General features: G+C 45.5%; 1 protein-coding gene across 1 annotated transcript in view; it reads left to right on the top strand.

Annotated features, from left to right (window-relative positions):
* The window catches only part of LOC140380682 (XK-related protein 6-like), a 19,907-nt gene extending 923 nt beyond the window's left edge, over positions 1-18,984 (top strand). Inside the window, exons 1-5 of the mRNA XM_072464625.1 lie at positions 1-172; positions 5,424-5,620; positions 6,578-6,995; positions 17,882-18,170; positions 18,476-18,984. The exon at positions 1-172 is cut by the window's left edge and continues 923 nt beyond it. Coding sequence (XP_072320726.1) covers positions 1-172; positions 5,424-5,620; positions 6,578-6,995; positions 17,882-18,170; positions 18,476-18,691 — 1,292 coding nt within the window. The 3' untranslated portion in view covers positions 18,692-18,984. The remainder of the gene's footprint in view (positions 173-5,423; positions 5,621-6,577; positions 6,996-17,881; positions 18,171-18,475) is intronic.
* Positions 18,985-20,206: the final 1,222 nt, after the last annotated feature.

A 20,206-nucleotide genomic window follows, 5' to 3' on the forward strand; every position in this document is an offset into this window, starting at 1 on the left:
GCTGGTTCGTGCAGGACTACACCGGGGGAGGGCTGGGGGAGGTGGAGGGTCTCACGAAGAAAGGTGCGGTGTCACTGGGCTGCCTGTACCCCGGGAAGGACCGCATGCAGCTGGCGTCCATCTGGCTGTGGCAGGCCACCATCCACATCCTGCAGCTGGGGCAGGTCTGGAGGTAGGACCCCTGTTATGTTAACCCAGCTCACCAGTTTAGCCTCTACTCAAACAACAAAGTGTCTACTCTACACAAACAAAGTAGTCCAGACATCCAGCCTCTATGTCAGCCCCCCTGGCTCCAGTCACTATTGAATTCTTACAGAGTAACTGTAGCACATCATCTCAGACTTCCTGTTGTGGTCAGGGTGGGACTGTGGTCATTTAGTTTCAAAAGCTTTTTCAGATCATTACTACTAAAACACAATACAAAAGTGTGTAAATTTAGTAAGGATTTTTCTATCATGTGCTGTTGGGATATCCCATTTGAGAATATAGCCACTGGAAGTTTCAAATGTGCTAAAACAAAGCGTTCCAGCATGTTATTTCAATCACTGCCAGAGTACAAACTGTTGTTTTGACAGGAAAGTTCCTTGTTTGATGGCATGGTATGTCTAGACAATGTACTAGAGAGAAAAGAGAACTTGCTTCGTGATGACAGGTTTAAGAGAAGGGGAGGGAAGAGAACAGTGACTGAAATACACTTGGTGACCTCCCAACACTTGAGCAAGTTAATAAGATCTAGCACTTGATAGGAACAGAGACAATAGCCCATTTTTGAGTTAGTTTATTGTGTTAAATTACTCTCCAAATAAGTCCCTATGAGTGCAAGAAGTTGTATAAAAACAATGTAAGAAAATAGTGAGAGAGTGACGAGTCAATTTCAGCACCTTGGCCAGCTCTTCTGCCCCCTTTCTCCAACATTAGGGAGCATTGTACAGAAATAAATTCAAAATAGAGTAGGAATAATGGACATTAAGGGGATGTTTTGACAGAAAATCAATTGAGGAAGTCAAGACAGGCTCTGTATTCACTTTCCATAGCTTTTCCCAGTTCAGATCAATACCTAAACAAGTGGGCCATTTCGGTGTATAGAAACATGAATGGGGTGCTGCCCGGTGGTTGAGTGGTTAAGGCACAGTTTACGTATGCCGTGCTCCAAGTGCAGCCACAGTGTCGGGAGTTTGAATACCGACAACTTACTACATGTCCTCCCTCCAGCCCCCATTTCACTCTGTCCTTTTCTGTCTAATAATGTCTACGGGCACAAAATCTAAAAAAAAAACAGAAACATGATATAAACTTGTACTTTTTTATGTTCAAGCTAATGTCATACAACAATCACACTCACCACCATTCAAAAGGAAAATATAAAGTAACAAAAGAGAGAACACAAATCGAGCAATCCTCAATACTACTACGGTACTATAATTACACTACTGTACTACTACTGCTACTACTTCTACTAATCCCACCTCTAGTATTTCAGCTTCTACAACTGCCAACATCTTGCTGCTTCTCCCATGACCACCACTACTACTACTACTACTACTATTACTACTACTATTATTTTACTCAATAGAAGTGGGCAGATTATTAAAATATAGATTATAATGTGAATGATATATTGATGATATGCTAAATTTGAATATTGACTTGAATGAAAAGGAAAAACGTAATGCTGTAAACTTCCAAGTAAGGGTATAAAGGGATATTTCTGCACATTTCTGAGTAATATTACAATCATTTTACATTTGTCTGATACTTAAATCTCAAGTCAAACTGCACTCACAAGACTACAATTGCAAAACCTATGTCTATTATCTATATGAAAAAACTAGTCAACTGATAAAAATGTTGTTCTATCAAAACACCATCATCTCCTACTTCTACTACTACTTCTACTACTACTACTACTACAACAACTAATTCTAGTACTACTCCTACTACTACTCCTACACTACTACTCCTACTCCTACTACTACTACTCCTACTACTACTCCTACACTACTACTACTACTACTCCTACTACTTTTACTGCTACTACTACTCCTACACTACTACTCCTACTACTACTACTACTACTCCTACTACTACTCCTACACTACTACTACTACTACTCCTACTACTTTTACTGCTACTACTACTCCTACACTACTACTCCTACTACTACTACTACTACTCCTACTACTACTACTACTACTACTACTACTACTACTACTACTACTACTACTACTACTACTACTACTACTACTACTCCTCCTCCTCCTCCTCCTCCTCCTCCTCCTATTACTACTACTACTACTACTACTACTACTACTAATACTGCCACCACTGTGAACTATCGCCACTGTCTTATGTTGTGACAGGCTCCTTCTACCATTTTTTCCCTTGCCTCCTCTTCATCCCCCGCGGACATGATCATTTCTTAAACACAGTCAGTCGTAGCGTGAGAATTGCGTATGCTCTCAGATTTGCATGTGTGGCCAAGCGTGCTACAGTGTGAGACCGGTGGAAAAATGGTGTTATAACCTCTCTCCCTTCACTAGCAGCGTGCATGGGGAGTACAAAGACGCAAGACATCTGCCCTACTGGCAATGCATTAGCAGGCCTGGTCATAGATACACAAGCAGGGAGAGGAGGTGATAATTGTGGCGATGAGATTAAAAAAAGTGTGAGAGTGATTTTCGCAAAAGATACTGTTGTACTGAGTGCCCTTAACAAAAAGACTGTGGAACAGATAAAGAAGCAATACAAATGTAAGCTTAAAAGGGCACTATATGAAACTTTTCTGGTGGAGGAGCTGGTGAAGATGATGCTTTGCCTGGAACACATCTTACAAATACTGTTATTGAGAAGATTTTTAGATGTGCTTATGATTAAAATTGTAAATAATTTTAGCCTGTAATTGTAATTATGGTAATTGCGTTTAAAATCATAGGAATTACTGCCTGCTCTGATTGGCCCGCTCTCAGAGAATATGTGGATTTATAACTATCAAGTTTTGTTTAAAAGCGTGATCAAATTGTTGTTTTTTTTAGCTACAAATTACGATGTGAACATTAAAATACTTATTTAATTGAAAATACAGTGATCAGTGATGCTCAAAAAGAGTACGTTGAAGTTTGATTAACTTACAAATGCACAAGTACATGCTGCAATCATTTATATTTGTATAATCATTATTAGGAGCAAAAAGTAATGTCAATTTTTTGTACTTTGAGTAGTATTTTTTTTCATACCTTTTACTTTTACTTTAGTATCAATTTGGCAGCAGTAGAGAAATGTTTTGTATGTTACTGTACTTTTTATTGTGTACAACTATTCAGTAATCTTTCCACCACTTTTATTTTGGCACAAATGATAATCCGCTGCTTGCTGTTGTGATCTGCAGCTCTTCATAGTGCAGGAGTGCGTGCGCTTTGTTGTGATGACGTTGACTGTGATGCATCGAAAACCATGACAGGCGGAAATCAGTGCTGCAGTTTTCATCTTGGCTAATTTGTTTCAATATTGCTTAAAATGTCCAAAATATAAAACCAGGATCCAAGGCAGTCATAGATTCTTACTAAATAGAAGCAGGCAAAAGAATAAGTCTTTTTTATTGTATCGCCCATCTATACAAATTTAATTTCTGGTCCTGCTTCCAGAGTATAGGGCTTTTTAATGGTCTTGTGTTGCCTCTGGCCCTCCTCTCCTTCTCTGTTTACAACGCACTCTGCCTCCCTAGTTGTAACCCACCCCCCACCAACCACAATAATGCATCGTATAGCAACATCCACCCCAGTCCACCCCCGCGCTTGGGCATAATGGGCTGTCCCACCTGAACATGAGGGGGGAGGACGCTTGGATCTTTACACTTTTGAGCAAATGGTACAGCCTGATTGAGATAGATCGCTATAAGATGGGGAGAGAAGAATTGGGGGAGGGGATGGTTAGTGAAGATGGTGGTTGAAAGAAAAACAACCAAAATATTCCACATGTTAAATCAATAGGTGGAATTGTCCTTAACAAACAAAGATTTTTTTTTTAAATTGACAAAGGTTTACAAGTCAACCTCAAGGACAAACTCAATGCTTTGCTTCTAAAATATTATATCTACAAGGCAGCTCGTTTCTTATATAATTCATGTTATCCATGTTAGCCTTTTTACATATGTTCAGAACCCATATGGCATTAATAGCAAGAACAATGAATAATGCAAGAGGCAAACTAACATGCTACGACTAGAGAGAGGAGCGGAATACGGGCCCATAGGAAACTCATTAGACCATATTAGCACATATTTCAGCATACATACTGCCCTCAAGCGTTGTAATTGAAATCCCAGCCCACACCCCACCTCCATATACGCCACATCTGGAGCTCCTATGTAGCTTTTGAGGCTTAATTTATTACAACAATGAATGGCAAATGCTTGTAATTAGCAAGAAAGAGGGCATAGGTTTATAAGGTGAAACCTCTGTAGAATACGATTGAATTATATAGAGGTTTTGAAGTATGATAAAGATGCTGACTGTCCAAGCAAATCTACTACTTCTCTATTGATATAGTGACTTTGGGATTTGGCATTAATTTACCACTACCAAATAGATGTTTTAACAAAGAAAATGATAAATTATGTTGTGGTATTAATCAAATTACATTAATCTCAAGGTGTTTGTGTGATAGAGAAGGCTACAAAAAATGACCTGAATTGAAAATGATGTATTAAACACAACAAATCTAGATAGAATTTGAAATGGTCCTAGTTTGAACACTCAATTATCAAACACATAAATGTGATCATTAGCTGATTTGACCAATAAACAGCAAAATCTGATAATTTGATTAATCTTATTTCTCAATGACTGTTCTTGAAAAATACTGAAAAAAGTAATGCAAGTAAGCAAAAATCAAAGACAAAATACAAGACAATAGTATAATTTAAACAAGTTTTATGTAAACGCACAATAAACAAATCTGATTACCGGTACTAGGTTATCCGTTTACTCTAATTATCTGGTCATCTAAATGGTGTCATCAGAAGATTGATAACAAATACTAATAAATCTCAGTGGGACTTTCCTGATTGAATTAAGGCCAATAATAATAATACTGATACTGACAGAGGTATTAAAACGTATCAACACTTGGGCTAAAATATTGATACATTTTGTTTGAAATTTTGAAATATTTTGTTTATATTTTAAGTTTTCTGCACATATATTTACAGTACTTTTTATATTACTTCAAACAAAGGTGGCGAAAATATAATGATAGCCAAGGTAAAATTATTGATAGTGGTTGGAATGCATTATAAAATCAAATTAAATCAAATAAAAACTAAAATAAAATACACACATTACATTGTCCTTTTGGCACATATTTTTCTGCTAAATGAAGTATCTCTCAAATGCTGCTAAACCAAGATAACGCTCTCATTTCTGCAGGTATATCCGCACGCTGTACCTGGGTATCATGTCACGGAGGCAGAAGGAGCACCAGAGGAGGTGGTACTGGGCCATGATGTTTGAATACGCCGATGTCAACATGCTCCGACTGCTCGAGACGTTCCTGGAATCTGCCCCTCAACTGGTCCTCCAGCTCTGCATCATGATCCAGGAGAACAGGGCCGAGACGCTGCAATGTAAGTATCGGTCATGTGTGTTTGTTTTGTAATGCAGCCTATGAGGGAACACAAGATAATGAATGGGTGCACAAACAACAATCAGCACACAGTCCCCTCTGTAATTAACAACTGATGGCTTGGATTTGGAATACATTTCAACTAGAGGGTGGATAAAACTACTACTATGACTGCCTCCACTAGAAAATAGAAAAGCTACTTATTGTACCTTTAAATTAAGGTTGGCTGTATGCTGTATAAAAGCAATTACGTTATAAGAATTGTGGTCAAGTAATAAACATCTTGCCTAGAAGAGGAGGAAGCTGGGAAGTTTATATTTAGGCTCTGCTCTGTCAACACCAAAATGTTACGGATGAATTATACCAAAATAGTGACTCAGTGTTTCTGTATCCAGCCCTTTTAAGTATGACTCATCAGAATCAGAATAATCTACACTTAAAAACAAGGTTGGTCGTGATGGGTCGGTTTTGGGAGGTAAGTAGGTTAGGAAAAAATAGAACCTATTGGTGGGAAATTGAAATGTATCATTGGATAGCTCATTGGGATGTATCATCTTACTTTTGAGGGGTCCAAAAACACAAAAAGACATTCTACATACAATACAACAGACAAAAAAAAAGTTTACATACCAAAGGGACAAACTTTCTCCCTCGTACTCCTCTTCCAACTCCTGCCAGAGTACATGGTGTGCACAAAAAAATTGATTCAAATTTGTAACGTCTTCCGTGATACAGATTCATAGAACTGTAGTCCGAATACTAATTATTTTAAATGATAAATTCCATAAATTCCATCTCTCAAAATTTTTTATTTTCAAACGTTGACCTCATCATCAACAATCCAACATACTCTCCCATTCATTCAACCCCACAACTTGTTCTGACCCATTAAACCAAGCAACCAACACACACACACACACACACTTGTAACTTATACATTTGTTTTGCTGTTTTGCAGGCATCTCCTCCCTGGCCTCCCTGCTCTCTCTCGCCTGGGTCCTCGCCTCTTACCACAAGCTCCTCCGCGACTCCCGTGACGACCAGCGCAGCATGAGTTACCGCGGGGCTCTGTTACACCTGTTTTGGCGTCTTTTCACCATCTCCTCTCGGGTCCTCTCCTTAGCCCTCTTCGCCTCCCTGTTCCATATATATTTTGGCATTTTTGTGGTGGTCCATTGGTGTGCCATGGCCTTCTGGGTGGTGCACGGAGGGACAGATTTCTGCATGTCCAAATGGGAGGAGGTGCTGTTCAACATGGTGGTGGGGATTGTCTACATCTTCTGCTGGTTCAATGTGAAAGAGGGCAGGACTAGACACAGGATGGTGGTTTATTACACAGTAGTGCTGGCGGAGAACACCTTTCTAACCGGGCTTTGGTGAGTAAAGAAAAACAGATTACATTGCAAATTACATTACAACCAATTTCAATGTTGTTATATTTTTAGTGGGTAGGATAAACTAGGTAGAAAGTGAGTCTTATCCTTAAAGTTGATGTGTTAGTTAGAAACAGAAACATTTGAATTGAGGATTTCAGGGAGTTTTCAGGGAGTGAGACAGAAGTAGTAGTGGCTACATTTGGGTTAGAGCATTTCCAAAACTGCAGCTTATACGTGCAGTGGCCAGTGTCGATACAGGGGAGAACCTTTCCGTTGGTACCCAGTCAAACACAAAATAAAACCTGCAAATAAAGCATCCAATAAAACAATCAATACAATTAACAAATACCTAAAAACACCCAAATACAAAATGGGATAAAATACATGGAAAAACAAGCGCAATGGTTTTGTGGGTAGTCTCTAACCAGTGCTTCAAATTCATTAAAATACATACAATTGTTTCATTAACCGGGAGCAAAGTTTCTGAAAGCCTTTTCCCCTAGCTCTGTATTGACTGTGTGTGACTCCAAATATCCTGAGATCTTAATTTGACGAATATTGATCTGATGAACATGTGAAATAATCAGGCAAAATCCCAATGAGAGCTTTATAAATAAACAAAAGGCAGTGCTGTTCTCTTCTTGCATCCAAAGATTGCCATCCTACTATAGAATATAATTGACAGTGATGAGGTCTGTATCCATCTACTGTAATGAGGTCTATGGGAATTGAAGGCAGATGGTTGTGAAAAGGTTAAAAATAAAAAGGTCACTGTTAGGTATAAGAGTTCCTCTAATGTGGCAAATACACATTGTACGATGTTTTCTTCACATGGTACATTCAAGATAATAATAATACAAATTCAAAATGTAGTTCATTACTCATTTACTTCCCATATTCTTTAGTTCTGGACAAATATTTCCTTACGTTGATCAATTTCCAATGCAATGTTAAAGGCGTAATGGACGATTTTTCGCAGATTTGAGAACTCAAGCGGAAGTGCGCATGCCAGTTTGAGTCAGCTCGAACTGTCTTTCTCTGTCTTAATTTTGTCCTGTACACTGAGGGAACTATATTATGATAGATCCATGCGCTTAGACACAGCGAAATGTGCTGCTCTCCTCGGGACGAGCCAGAACGAGGCTGCAGGTGAGCAGTAGGTGCGTTCAATGATTGATTCGTGGCAGGACTAATCGGCAGTCCACGTCACGAGGAAATGAGACTCAGATTTGGCGCCAAAAAATGGTCCCTTACGCCTTTAAGATTTGTTATGAAAACCTAAATATTAATATGACTTTTAAGCACCTTAACATGGTGGAGGGGTTTGAGTGCCCGAATGATCCCGGGAGCTATGTTGTCGGGGGCTTCAAGCCCCTGGTAGGGTCTCCCGAGGCAAACAGGTCCTAGGTGACGGGTCAGACAAAGATCGGTTCAGAAGCCCTTTATGATGAGTTCACAAACAAGGCCGATTACGTCGCCCGGATCGGCGTCACCGGGGCCCCATCCTGGAGCCAGGCTTGGGATGGGTGCTCGATGGCGAGCGCCTGGTGGCCGGGTCTTACCCCACGGGTTCCGGCCGGGCACAGCCCGAAGGAGCGACGTGGGGCCACCCTCCCGTGGACCCACCACCCGCAGGAGGATCCATAAGGGGCCGGTGCAGAGAGATCTGGGCGGCAGTCGACGGCAGGGGCCTCGGCGACCAGATCTCCAGACACAGAGACTAACTCTGGGGACATGGAATGTCACCTCGCTGGGGGGGAAAGAGCCTGAGCTTGTGCTGGAGGTTGAGCGATACTGACTAGATATAGTCGGCCTCACCTCCACGCACAGTTCGGGCTCTGGAACCCATCTCCTCGAGAGGGGCTGGACGCTCCACTTCTCTGGTGTTGCCCGCGGGTAGAGGCGGCGGGCTGGTGTGGGCTTGCTTATAGCCCCTCAGCTCAGCCGCCACGTGTTGGAGTTCACCCCAGTGAACGAGAGGGTCGCGTCCCTCCGCCTTCGGGTGGGGGACAGGTCTCTCACTGTTGTGGCGGCCTACGGGCCGAACAGTACCCGGCCTTCTTGGAGTCCTTAGGAGGAGTACTGGACAGTGCACCGACCGGGGACTCCGTTGTTCTACTGGGGGACTTCAACGCCCACATGGGCAATGACAGTGACACCTGGGGAGGGGTGATCGGGAAGAACGGCTTCCACGATCTGAACCCGAGCGGTGTTCAGTTATTGGACTTCTGTGCTAGCCACGGATTGTCCATAACGAACACCATGTTCAAGCACAAGGGTGTCCATCAGTGCACATGGCACCAGGACACCCTAGGCCGGAGGTCAATGATCGACTTTGTTTTCGTGTCATCAGACCTCCGGCCGCGTGTCTTGGACACTCGGGTGAGAGGGGCAGAGTTGTCAACCGATCACCACCTGGTGGTGAGTTGGAGCCGCTGGCGGAGGAGGAAGCCGGACAGACTTGGCAGACCCAAGCGCATTGTGAGGGTCTGTTGGGAACGTCTAGTGGAGCCCTCTGTCAGTAGGGTATTCAACTCGCACCTCCAGGAGAGCTTCTCCCATGTCCCGGGGGAGGCTGGGGACATTGAGTCCGAGTGGACCATGTTCTCCGCCTCCATTGTTGATGCGGCTGCTCGAAGCTGTGGTCGCAAGGTCTCCGGTGCCTGTCGTGGGGGCAACCCCCGAACCCGGTGGTGGACACCGGAAGTAAGGGATGCCGTCAGACTGAAGAAGGAGGCCTATCAGGCCACTCTGGCTTGTGGGTCTCCGGAGGTCATCGACAGGTATCGGCAGGCCAGGCGAGCCGCAGCTTGTGCTGTTGCAGAGGCAAAAACCCGGGCCTGGGAGGAGTTTGGGGAGGCCATGGAGGAGGACTATCGGTCGGCACCAAAGAAATTCTGGCAATCCGTCCGGCGCCTCAGGAGGGGGAAGCAGTGTCTCACCAACACCGTTTACGGTGCGGGTGGAGCCCTGCTGACCTCGACTGGGGATGTCGTCGGACGGTGGAAAGAATACTTTGAGGATCTCCTTAATTGTTTTGGGGAGAGCTAATTTACTGGTTTTATACGGGTTGTGACCGCCAGGGGGCATTGGTAAGAATGCACTGGGAGAGATGATCCAGGGTTTTCTCTTTATTAAAGATTTCAGTCAAATAATACTGGTGGTTGGTATTTACAGAGCAGTTATTAATCATGTAAATACGTGTGTGTGTGGTTCTGTAATATAAACAAGGAGAACATAAATTATAATAAAATCTGTAAAACAATAACATATAATGCACAAATATACATGAGCTCCGTCGGAGCTACTGCTGTTAGCGCTTAGCTCGAGGCACTTAGCATTCACAAACACAAAACAAGGTAAATATATAACTTTAACTACACTATTAAACAATTCGAATGGCATGCAACACTTTATACAATCATGGAACAAATGGTGTGTCTATGTCTACTTTCGTTTCTAACAAATACTCACTTTTTATCACGCACACCAAACTACAACCACAAGCTCTACACGATGTGGGGGAAAACAACTAAAACTCTGCAAACACGTAGCATCCTCAACCTAACTTGCCTATGCTAACGCGTGATTGGCTACTCGACCTGTCAATCAGGCACCTGGCAGAAACGGGGCGGGTCCTTCGTCACAGCCGCCCCCTAATTTGTCCAGCAAATTTGAGACCTAAGAAGGACGCACAGTTTCAAAGTCAGTGTCTGGGATGGCGGGTAGGGCTACAAGGCGTGCAACGGGCCTGGTGTAGGTCTTATCCTTGATTCGGACTTCAGCTGCACGAACCCTTCCATCCTTCCCAGGAAGAGCTTTGGTGACCAGTCCAATTGGCCAGAGGGCTCTCGGTAGCTGAGGGTCCATCACCATGACCGTGGTCCCGAGTTGCAGCTGTGCTGGGTCCTTGTGCCATTTGGAGCGGGTTTGAAGGGTTGGGAGGTAGCACCGGATAAAGTGTGCCCAGAACTGGTCTGCTAACATTTGACTGTGCCTCCAGCGGCGTCGACTTAAAGGCTCTGCATCCTCATAAACAGCCTGTGGTAGGGAGGAGTCGCGCCGCCCCATGAGAAGCAGATTAGGGGTCACAGGGTCTGGGTCTGCCACATCTGTCGAAACATAACCCAGGGGCTTGGAGTTCAAAATCCCTTCAACCTCTGTGAGAACAGTCCTCAGGACTTCTTCTGGAACAGACTGAGACTGGATGGTGGCATAAAGTGCGACTTTGACCGATCTCACTTCCCTTTCCCACACACCCCCAAAATGTGGGGCACTTGGCGGGTTAAACTTAAACCGGATCTGGTGCTTGGCCAAATGATCACGGAGTTCAGGTTGTAGGGCTTCAAAGGCCTCTCTGAGCTCCCGCTCTCCTCCTTTGAAGTTTGTCCCCTGATCAGACAGGAGTTCAGCTGGTTTGCCTCTTCTGGCAATGAATCTGCGGAGTGCCATGAGAAACGAATCGTGGTCTAAACTGGAGAGAATATCTAAGTGCACGGCTCGTGTTGTCAAGCACTTAAATATAATACCCCATCTTTTCTCCAGACGACGGCCCACCTTGACAGTGAAAGGTCCAAAACAGTCCACACCAGTAGAAAAGAAGGGCGGCTTAAACAGTCTCAACCTCGCCTCTGGCAGATCTGACATCTTGGGCACAGTTGGCATTGCTCTCCATCTTTGGCACTCTGGGCATGAATGCTGGTGTCTTTTCACTGCCTCTCGCCCCCGGAGTATCCAATACTTCCGCCTTAGTTCGGCAAACAGGCGCTCTGAGCCTGGGTGACGTAGGGCAATGTCTGTGTCCTTGATGATGAGCTGGGTAACTCGGTGATGGGGATTTAAGACCACAGGGTGAATGGACTCCGGTTGTAGTTGACTGCAGCGCCTTAGCCTCCCACCAACTCTAATAAGCCCTGCAGTGGGATCAAATTCTGGGGACAGGGTCAACAGCCGACTAGCAGAGGCAACTGGCTTGTTACTGCTCAGCAAGTTGTACTCATCTGGAAAACTATCCTGTTGGGCTTGCTGTAGGATCTCCCTCTCCGCCTTCTGATGGTCTGCAGCAGAGGGAGCGGCCTGGCCAGGTGCCGCCCCGTGATAGGACGATGCGACCATGTTTATGAGTTCAGTGAAGGAGGAGCACTGGTCCTCCTGTAACTGTCGTGTGGTCTTGGCAACTGTGGTGGCAAGGCAGGAGATGGTAGGTTTTCTTAGTTCAGGATCATCCTGAGGTTCTTCTTTGGCTGGTTGCATGGACCAGGTCTCTGGTGGCTGCTGTAGGAAGGCTGGCCCATGTTTCCACCTTCCGCTGTTAGACAACTCCTGCAAGGTTTTACCACGAGTGACATCATCGGCTGGGTTCTGTGCTGTATTCACATACCTCCAACTCAGCGGGTCTGTTAGCTCCTGGATCTCGGCCACTCGTGTTCCCACAAACACCTTAAAACGACAGGAGTCTGACTGTAACCAGGTGAGGACGGTGGTGGAGTCTGTCCAGAGGATAACACTGTTGATTGGCACGGTCAGCTCGCGTTGCAGGAGTGTAGAGAGCTGGGCAGCTGTCAGTGCTGCACAGAGCTCCAGCCTGGGCATAGACTGTTGCTTTTTGGGGGCAACTCTGGATCGAGCAGTGAGTCTTTTCTCTGTGCTACGAAGATTGGCCAGCACAGCCTCCTTTGGGGCTTGAAGCTGTGGCATGTTCTTTACTCTGAGGAGGGGAGTGGCATATCGCTGGACACCATCGATGTTCACACGTGTGGTTTTATCCTCCAGCAGCTGTATTGCTTACTGATCCTGCCTGGATCGCACCACCAGCTTTTCACTGCGATAGGGGAGGATGTCTAATTGCCACAACTTCTCCACATTCTGGAGTATTTCAGCAGAGGATGACATGGTGGAGAGGTGAAGGCACTGCTGAGAGGTAGATGGGTGTTTGGCATTCTTAATCGGCCCCTGAAGTGTCCAGCCTAACCTTGTTCTCACAGCAGCGGGTCCCCCAGGACGTCCGAGGCGCACAGGGGCAACTGGAGTGATGAGGTGAGGGTAATCAGAGCCTATCAACAATAGGGGGCGTACTCTGTTCATTGCTGGGAGTGGCAGACCTCTGAGGTGTCTGTACTTTCGCTGGAGTGCCTCCACTGAGTATGTGTGTTCAGCTAAACTCAGTGGCTCAGCAGTAAATGCACCTTTAATGGCAAACGTCTTCATTGGCTGGTCTGCAGGGGAAATGGTGAATGACACCGCTGCACCATGCATGACCTTGATGTCTTGTCTAACAGTTCTGAGGGCAAGGTCTTCTGGCTCACCAATGAGTTTGAGTGTTTGGGCTGCAGCAGGAAGCAGAATAGTCCGCTCTGATCCGTCATCAAGCACTGCATACGTCTCTAGTGAATTCTCACCATTGCGGAGCAGCACCCTGCTAATCTTTAACAGGACTTGGTTGCAGCCAGAACGTCTGTCAAGGTACAAAACTTCATTGGTTGAGCTGACGGGGCTTAATGGTGTCTCAAAGGGCTTTGCATTAACGTCATGTAGGGCCTGCAGGTGTTTTCCTTTGCACTTTGGGCATGTGACTTTCAAACGACATTGGGCAGCCTGATGTGAACGTGCGCAGCGCCAGCACCTTCTGTTAGACTTGATCCACGCCGTTCTCTGATCCACTGTTAACAGGGCAAAATTACCACACTGGTCAAGGTAGTGTAGTGTATTGACACAATATGGGCAAAAAGGGGACTTCTTGGGAGTGACTGTTGTCTGCTCTGCTGGCGGGGGATCACTGGGCTTGTTTCCTGTATGAAAGATGTTAGTGTTTCTGCTGCTCTTATTGTCATGGTGCCGAGCTGACTTGGGTACACTGCTACTCCTTACTTCACTGTGTAATGACTCAAACACTGTCTCTTGTATCTTCAGCTCATAATTGAGCCAATCGGAGAAGTGCAGAAGGCTGGGAATTGTGACACGCATGGGGTAAAGGAACCTTTTAAACTCAGCTCTCATATCTTGTGGCAGCTTAAATAATAAACGTGTCACATGTGACCCGCAGCAGAGTTCTGTCTGTCCACTTTCACCTAGCTGTTCCAACAAGCCCACCAGCGCTCTCACCCTCAGTGCAAAACGCTCAAAGCCCAGGGTGTCTCCACGAGCTATGTTTGGGGACTCCATCAGGTCAGCAATCTTCCTGAGTGCTAACTGGTGGGGCTGGCCATAACGCTCAGTTAAACTGGCCATTGTGTCTGTATATGGCTGCTGTGAGTTGATATATGAATCGGCAATAAGCAAGGCATCTTCGTGCTTTAAGTGGTCTAACAGTATTTGATACTTAAAGCGTTCAGTGGCGTCTTCAGGCAGAAGATTCTCCAGGGCCACCTTGAGCCTGGCAAACTCTCTTGGATCACCCTTTGTGAATGAAGGGATTGTAGGCTTAGGGCCGCGATACACCACCTCATGTTTAGGAGGAGGCAGGGGTCTGGTGTGCTCTGACTCACGTCTTGGTGGAGTATAGGGGCTGCCATACTCTGGCGTCGGCACAGGAGATGGGGAGTGGTGTGTATCTGCAACATACCTTGGCGGATCTTGTGGGGTAGTTCTCATGTCCCTTAGCAGCTCCGTGAGTTCAGACACCATCCTTTGTGGTGGCGGTGATAGTGGCCTTTCAATGAACTCATCTGTTACAGGAGGGGGAGGAGGTGGCCAGTACTCAGGATCTGTAGGCAACATAAAGTTCACAGCTTGTGCAGGCGGAGCAGAGAGCAGAAGCTGACTGTGATCCTGGCTCAAAGGTGCACGTAGGCCTTGTGGTGGAGCAGGGGCTGGCATCGGGATGAATCGTTGGGATGAGAACTCTCTTGCATCAAGGCGCCTTTGCATGTCCATCATCTGTCTTTGCATACTATGATTGTCGTTAAGCACTCGGTGTAACAATGCTAGAGTGTCAGATGTTTCTTCTGCAGCTGGTCTCTGCCTGGGCGTGACTGGTGTACTTACAGGTAAACGCAGGGAATATTCAGCAGCATATGGATCCATAGCTCTGGCTCCTTCTAGTTCACTCCAGTCAGCAGGCTGTGGAGGTGTGAGAGACGTCGTCCTGGCAATTCTCCCCACCGATCTCTCCACGCTGGGATATGGTTGTTGCTGCTCATATGCATTGAGAGCAGCTTGCTGTGCAGGGGTGGACACGTAGTCCTGCATCCAAACAGGTGGTCTTCTGTCTCGGCGTGGCCGAGCACCTGCATCGTGTAGAAGGTGACTCTGGTCTGAATACATCTCTATTTATTCCACGGTGGCCTCACTTGTCCCGGGTTTCGGCACCATTTGTTTTGGGGAGAGCTAATTTACTGGTTTTATACGGGTTGTGACCGCCAGGGGGCATTGGTAAGAATGCACTGGGAGAGATGATCCAGGGTTTTCTCTTTATTAAAGATTTCAGTCAAATAATACTGGTGGTTGGTATTTACAGAGCAGTTATTAATCATGTAAATACGTGTGTGTGTGGTTCTGTAATATAAACAAGGAGAACATAAATTATAATAAAATCTGTAAAACAATAACCTATAATGCACAAATATACATGAGCTCCGTCGGAGCTACTGCTGTTAGCGCTTAGCTCGAGGCACTTAGCATTCACAAACACAAAACAAGGTAAATATATAACTTTAACTACACTATTAAACAATTCGAATGGCATGCAACACTTTATACAATCATGGAACAAATGGTGTGTCTATGTCTACTTTCGTTTCTAACAAATACTCACTTTTTATCACGCACACCAAACTACAACCACAAGCTCTACACGATGTGGGGGAAAACAACTAAAACTCTGCAAACACGTAGCATCCTCAACCTAACTTGCCTATGCTAACGCGTGATTGGCTACTCGACCTGTCAATCAGGCACCTGGCAGAAACGGGGCGGGTCCTTCGTCACATTAATCCCTCAGTCACGTCTTCCGAAGAGGAAGTAGAGACCGGGGACTCGGAGGCTGACTCATCCATCACCCAAGCTGAAGTCACTGAGGTTGTTCGCAAACTCCTCGGTGGCAGGGCTCCGGGGGTGGATGAGATCCGCCCTGAGTACCTAAAGTATCTGGATGTTGTAGGACTGTCTTGGTTGACACGTCTCTGCAACATCGCGTGGCGGTCGGGGACCGTGCCTCTGGACTGGCAGACCGGGGTGGTGGTCCCTCTGTTCAAGAAAGGGGACCGGGTAAGGTCTATTCCAAGGTACTGGAGAGGAGAATCCGACCGATAGTCGAACCTCGGATTCAGGAGGAGCAGAGTGGTTTTCGTCCCGGTCGTGGAACACTGGACCAGCTCTATACCCTCCATCGGGTGCTCGAGGGTTCATGGGAGTTTGCCCAACCAGTCCACATGTGCTTTGTGGATCTGGAGAAGGCTTTCGACCGTGTCCCTCGAGGTGTCCTTTGGGGGGTGCTCCGGGAGTACGGGGTCCGGGGCCCTTTGCTCAGGGCTGTCTGGTCCCTGTATGACCGGAGCAGGAGCTGTGTTCGCATTGCCGGCAGTAAGTCAGACCTGTTCCCAGTGCATGTTGGACTCTGCCAGGGCTGCCCCTTGTCACCGGTTCTGTTCATAGTTTTTATGGACAGAATTTCTAGGCACAGTCAGGGGTCGGAGGGTGTCCGGTTTGGGGACCACAGGATCTCATCTCTGCTGTTTGCAGACGATGTTGTCCTGATGGCTGCATCAAACCCGGACCTGCAACATGCACTGTGACGGTTTGCAGCCGAGTGTGAAGCGACTGGGATGAGAATCAGCACCTCCAAATCCGAGGCCATGGTTCTCGACCGGAAAAAGGTGGCTTGCCCTCTCCAGGTGGGTGGGGTGTCCTTGCCCCAAGTGGAGGAGTTCAAGTATCTCGGGGTCTTGTTCACGAGTGAGGGAAGGATGGAGCGTGAGATCGACAGGCGGATCGGTGCAGCGGCTGCAGTGATGCAGTCGCTGCATCGGACCGTTGTGGTGAAGAGGGAGCTGAGCCGAAAGGCAAAGCTCTCTATTTACCGGTCGGTCTACGTTCCTACCCTCACCTATGGTCATGAGCTTTGGGTAGTGACCGAAAGAACAAGATCGCGGATACAAGCGGTCGAAATGAGTTTCCTCCGCCGGGTGGCTGGGCGCTCCCTTAGAGATAAGGTGAGGAGCTCGGCCACACGGGGGGAGCTCGGAGTAGAGCCGCTGCTCCTCCACGTCGAGAGGAGCCAGCTGAGGTGGCTCGGGCATCTGTTCCGGATGCCTCCTGGGTGCCTCCCTCGGGAGGTGTTTCAGGCATGTCCCACCGGGAAGAGGCCCCAGGGAAGACCCAGGACACGCTGGAGAGACTATGTCTCTCGGCTGGCCTGGGAACGCCTCGGGATCCCCCCGGAGGAGTTAGAGGAAGTGTCTGGGGAGGGGGAAGTCTGGGAGTCCCTGCTCAGACTGCTGCCCCCGCGACCCGGCCCCGGATAAGCGGCAGAAGATGAATGGATGGATGACTTTTAATGTGAACGAGACCTTTAACGTGCAAAATTGCCACAGGATAGGAAGAAGACTTGTCAATTAAAAAACACAAATTTGCAAATAGATGCTCGATTAAAATTGTATTAATTGCCCAGCCCTCCTCTGTGATGCTAAAGTACGCCTGTAGCCATGACATAAAGCAACAAGATCAAACTTAAAACAAAGAAACATATACAAAGAAAAATAAAAAATACAGCTACGCGAGAACAGCGATAACTCAGGATAAGTAAAGAATAAAATTAAAAGTAAAGCGGTACTATGTTAAAGAAAAAAGCTTCCCAATTTTGCTGTGACATATTCATGCCCAGCCGTGTCTACATCCCACATAACTTACCTGATCATTTGCATTGACCATTGAAATGTCTCTTTATACAGGTACGCCTATCGAGACCCTGCCCAGACTGACTCCTATGCCGTCCCGGTGCTGTGTGGGGTCTATCTCACATTCGCGGGGGGTGTACTGGTCATGCTGTTGTACTACGGTTTCCTCCACCCGGCGACCGCTCACCTCCAGCCGAGCCCCGCCTCTTCCTGCTGTGCCCAGCTGCTATGGGGCCTCCCCCTGCCACCATCGGCCCCGCCCTCTGCCCCGCCCACTCCAGCTCACATGACCAAATCACACACTGAGGAAGACGTGGCCGAGTCCTGTCTTCCCGTGTTTCAGGTGAGAAGAATTATTTATTTAGTTCTGCTTTACTGTTGGTCTGATTTAGTTTAGTTGAATTATGACTCCTAGTTGCTATTTTTGCTAAATCAACAAGTCATTATTCACTGATGTCCTGAAGCTGCTTTAACTCAGACACTGCCCCACCCTCTCCTCTAATCTAATCTGGATTTAATACTTGTTTAGTCTTCGTTAAATCTTAGTTTACACGTCTTGTCGCTTAATCATTCTGTGCCATAAGCTTTCCAATCTACAATACGTTTCTGAACGACAATATTGCATTACCTTCTCATGTCGTCTTGCAGGTGAGGTCTTCGCCCCCCACATCCAAACCGGAGGGCCCACTCATCAAGATCGACATGCCCAGAAAGAGGTACCCTGCCTGGGACGCTCACTACGTGGACAGGCGTCTGCGGAGGACTATAAACATACTCCAGTACATTACACCAGCTGCTGTGGGGATACGCTATCGGGACGGGCCTCTTCTGTATGAACTATTGCAGTATGAGTCCTCCTTCTGACAGAGAAACACACTCTCACGCACTGATGCACCATGGGATACATGTCAATGACAACATAAAATCGCCCTGTAGCGGACAGTGGAAAGACATGGACTAATTCATCATATTTTAATACAGTATTGTTTAAAGAAATATTATTCAAAGTCACATTTCAGACATAGAAAAATATGAAATGTCTCTATAGCGATGTGAAATTAAAGTTTAAACCAACACTAGGCAGTTAATAGTCAATTGAAATTGGCCAGCCATAATTTATATTAAAATAAAAGTGGCAAATTCAAATTGTCCCTGAATCAATGCTGCAGTTTAATGTTAACCATAACTACTTATTGGTCAATAGATTGATACATCCATGGGTTTCAGAGCGATGAAAAATGAGCTCCGCTGACATAGCAATTCATAATTTACTTTTGAAGAGTGTCTGTAAACAAGACTGAAATCCATGAATATCTACAGATTGTACATCGAAGTAACTCTAATGTGTTGTTAGAATGGCACATCGACAAGTAAAACATTTCAAATACTATTTTAAAAATATATATTGGTCAATTTTTTTCTACTGTCTATAGCTTCATGTCTGCATAACTAATCTCCATTTATACCCAGCACACGTTGTTGTCAGTATTTTCCCATTTGCGGCCGTGTCAAAAACTAAAAAGCTACAAAAACACCATGCATGCTGTCGACATTGCACCAAACCCCCACAACAAAAATTGTGACACATGAGTCCAACGTGTCACGTTTACGTCAGGATTTTGTGAGCGTTTTGTTGTAAGTCCAGTCAAAAGATTGTGTATATATTTTATATGTACATAAGAGATGTTTTTATTGTTTTATTACTGTTCAATAGGGAACAACCAGTTGGTAGTAGGACAAGACAGAATACAATGAACTTAGTCTTAAACAAATTGATGAAAATTGCATCAAAGTTCAGGTACGATTGGATCAGTAGTTAAACTGTTTAGGCGATCTATTCATTGTTTCAGCACAATCCATGCAATAAATGTACTTTCTACGTACGTCACCTTATTGTGATGTCATAAGTCAGTACTATCAAAGTTTGACTGACTTTGTTCCTTTGTTTTTTTATTAATTACAAAATTGTGATACAGTAACTTACAAGGTTCCCCAATGTTACTGTAATTTTCAACAACAAAAAGATGACCTTGTGGTATTACATAAAAAAAGAAATAACACAGTACTACCCCATTTTATTTAGAATATAACCATACATTTGCAATACATTTTCTACAGCTGCCCTGGGGCATACTGACCTGTGTAAAACATACAGGCTCACTGGTAAAGCGTCAAGGACACACAAAATGCAAATCAGCCGGGCAATTTGACTTTAAACACTTTATCTTACAGTGCTCACTTACAGCATTACGGTACGTTCATGTGTCTGTGGCTGAGTCTCATTCCTGTTCTCTCGGCTCCTGAAAGCTTCAACTCTTCCCTCTACAGATGATGAAGGCCACTTCCAATTTCTGTTCTCTTGCCTTCTTGACTCCTTGA

Source organism: Eucyclogobius newberryi, unplaced genomic scaffold (genome assembly GCF_026437365.1).
Source record: "Eucyclogobius newberryi isolate DKJ021-1_F unplaced genomic scaffold, fEucNew1.0.hap1 SCAF_1, whole genome shotgun sequence".
NCBI lineage: Eukaryota > Metazoa > Chordata > Actinopteri > Gobiiformes > Gobiidae > Eucyclogobius > Eucyclogobius newberryi.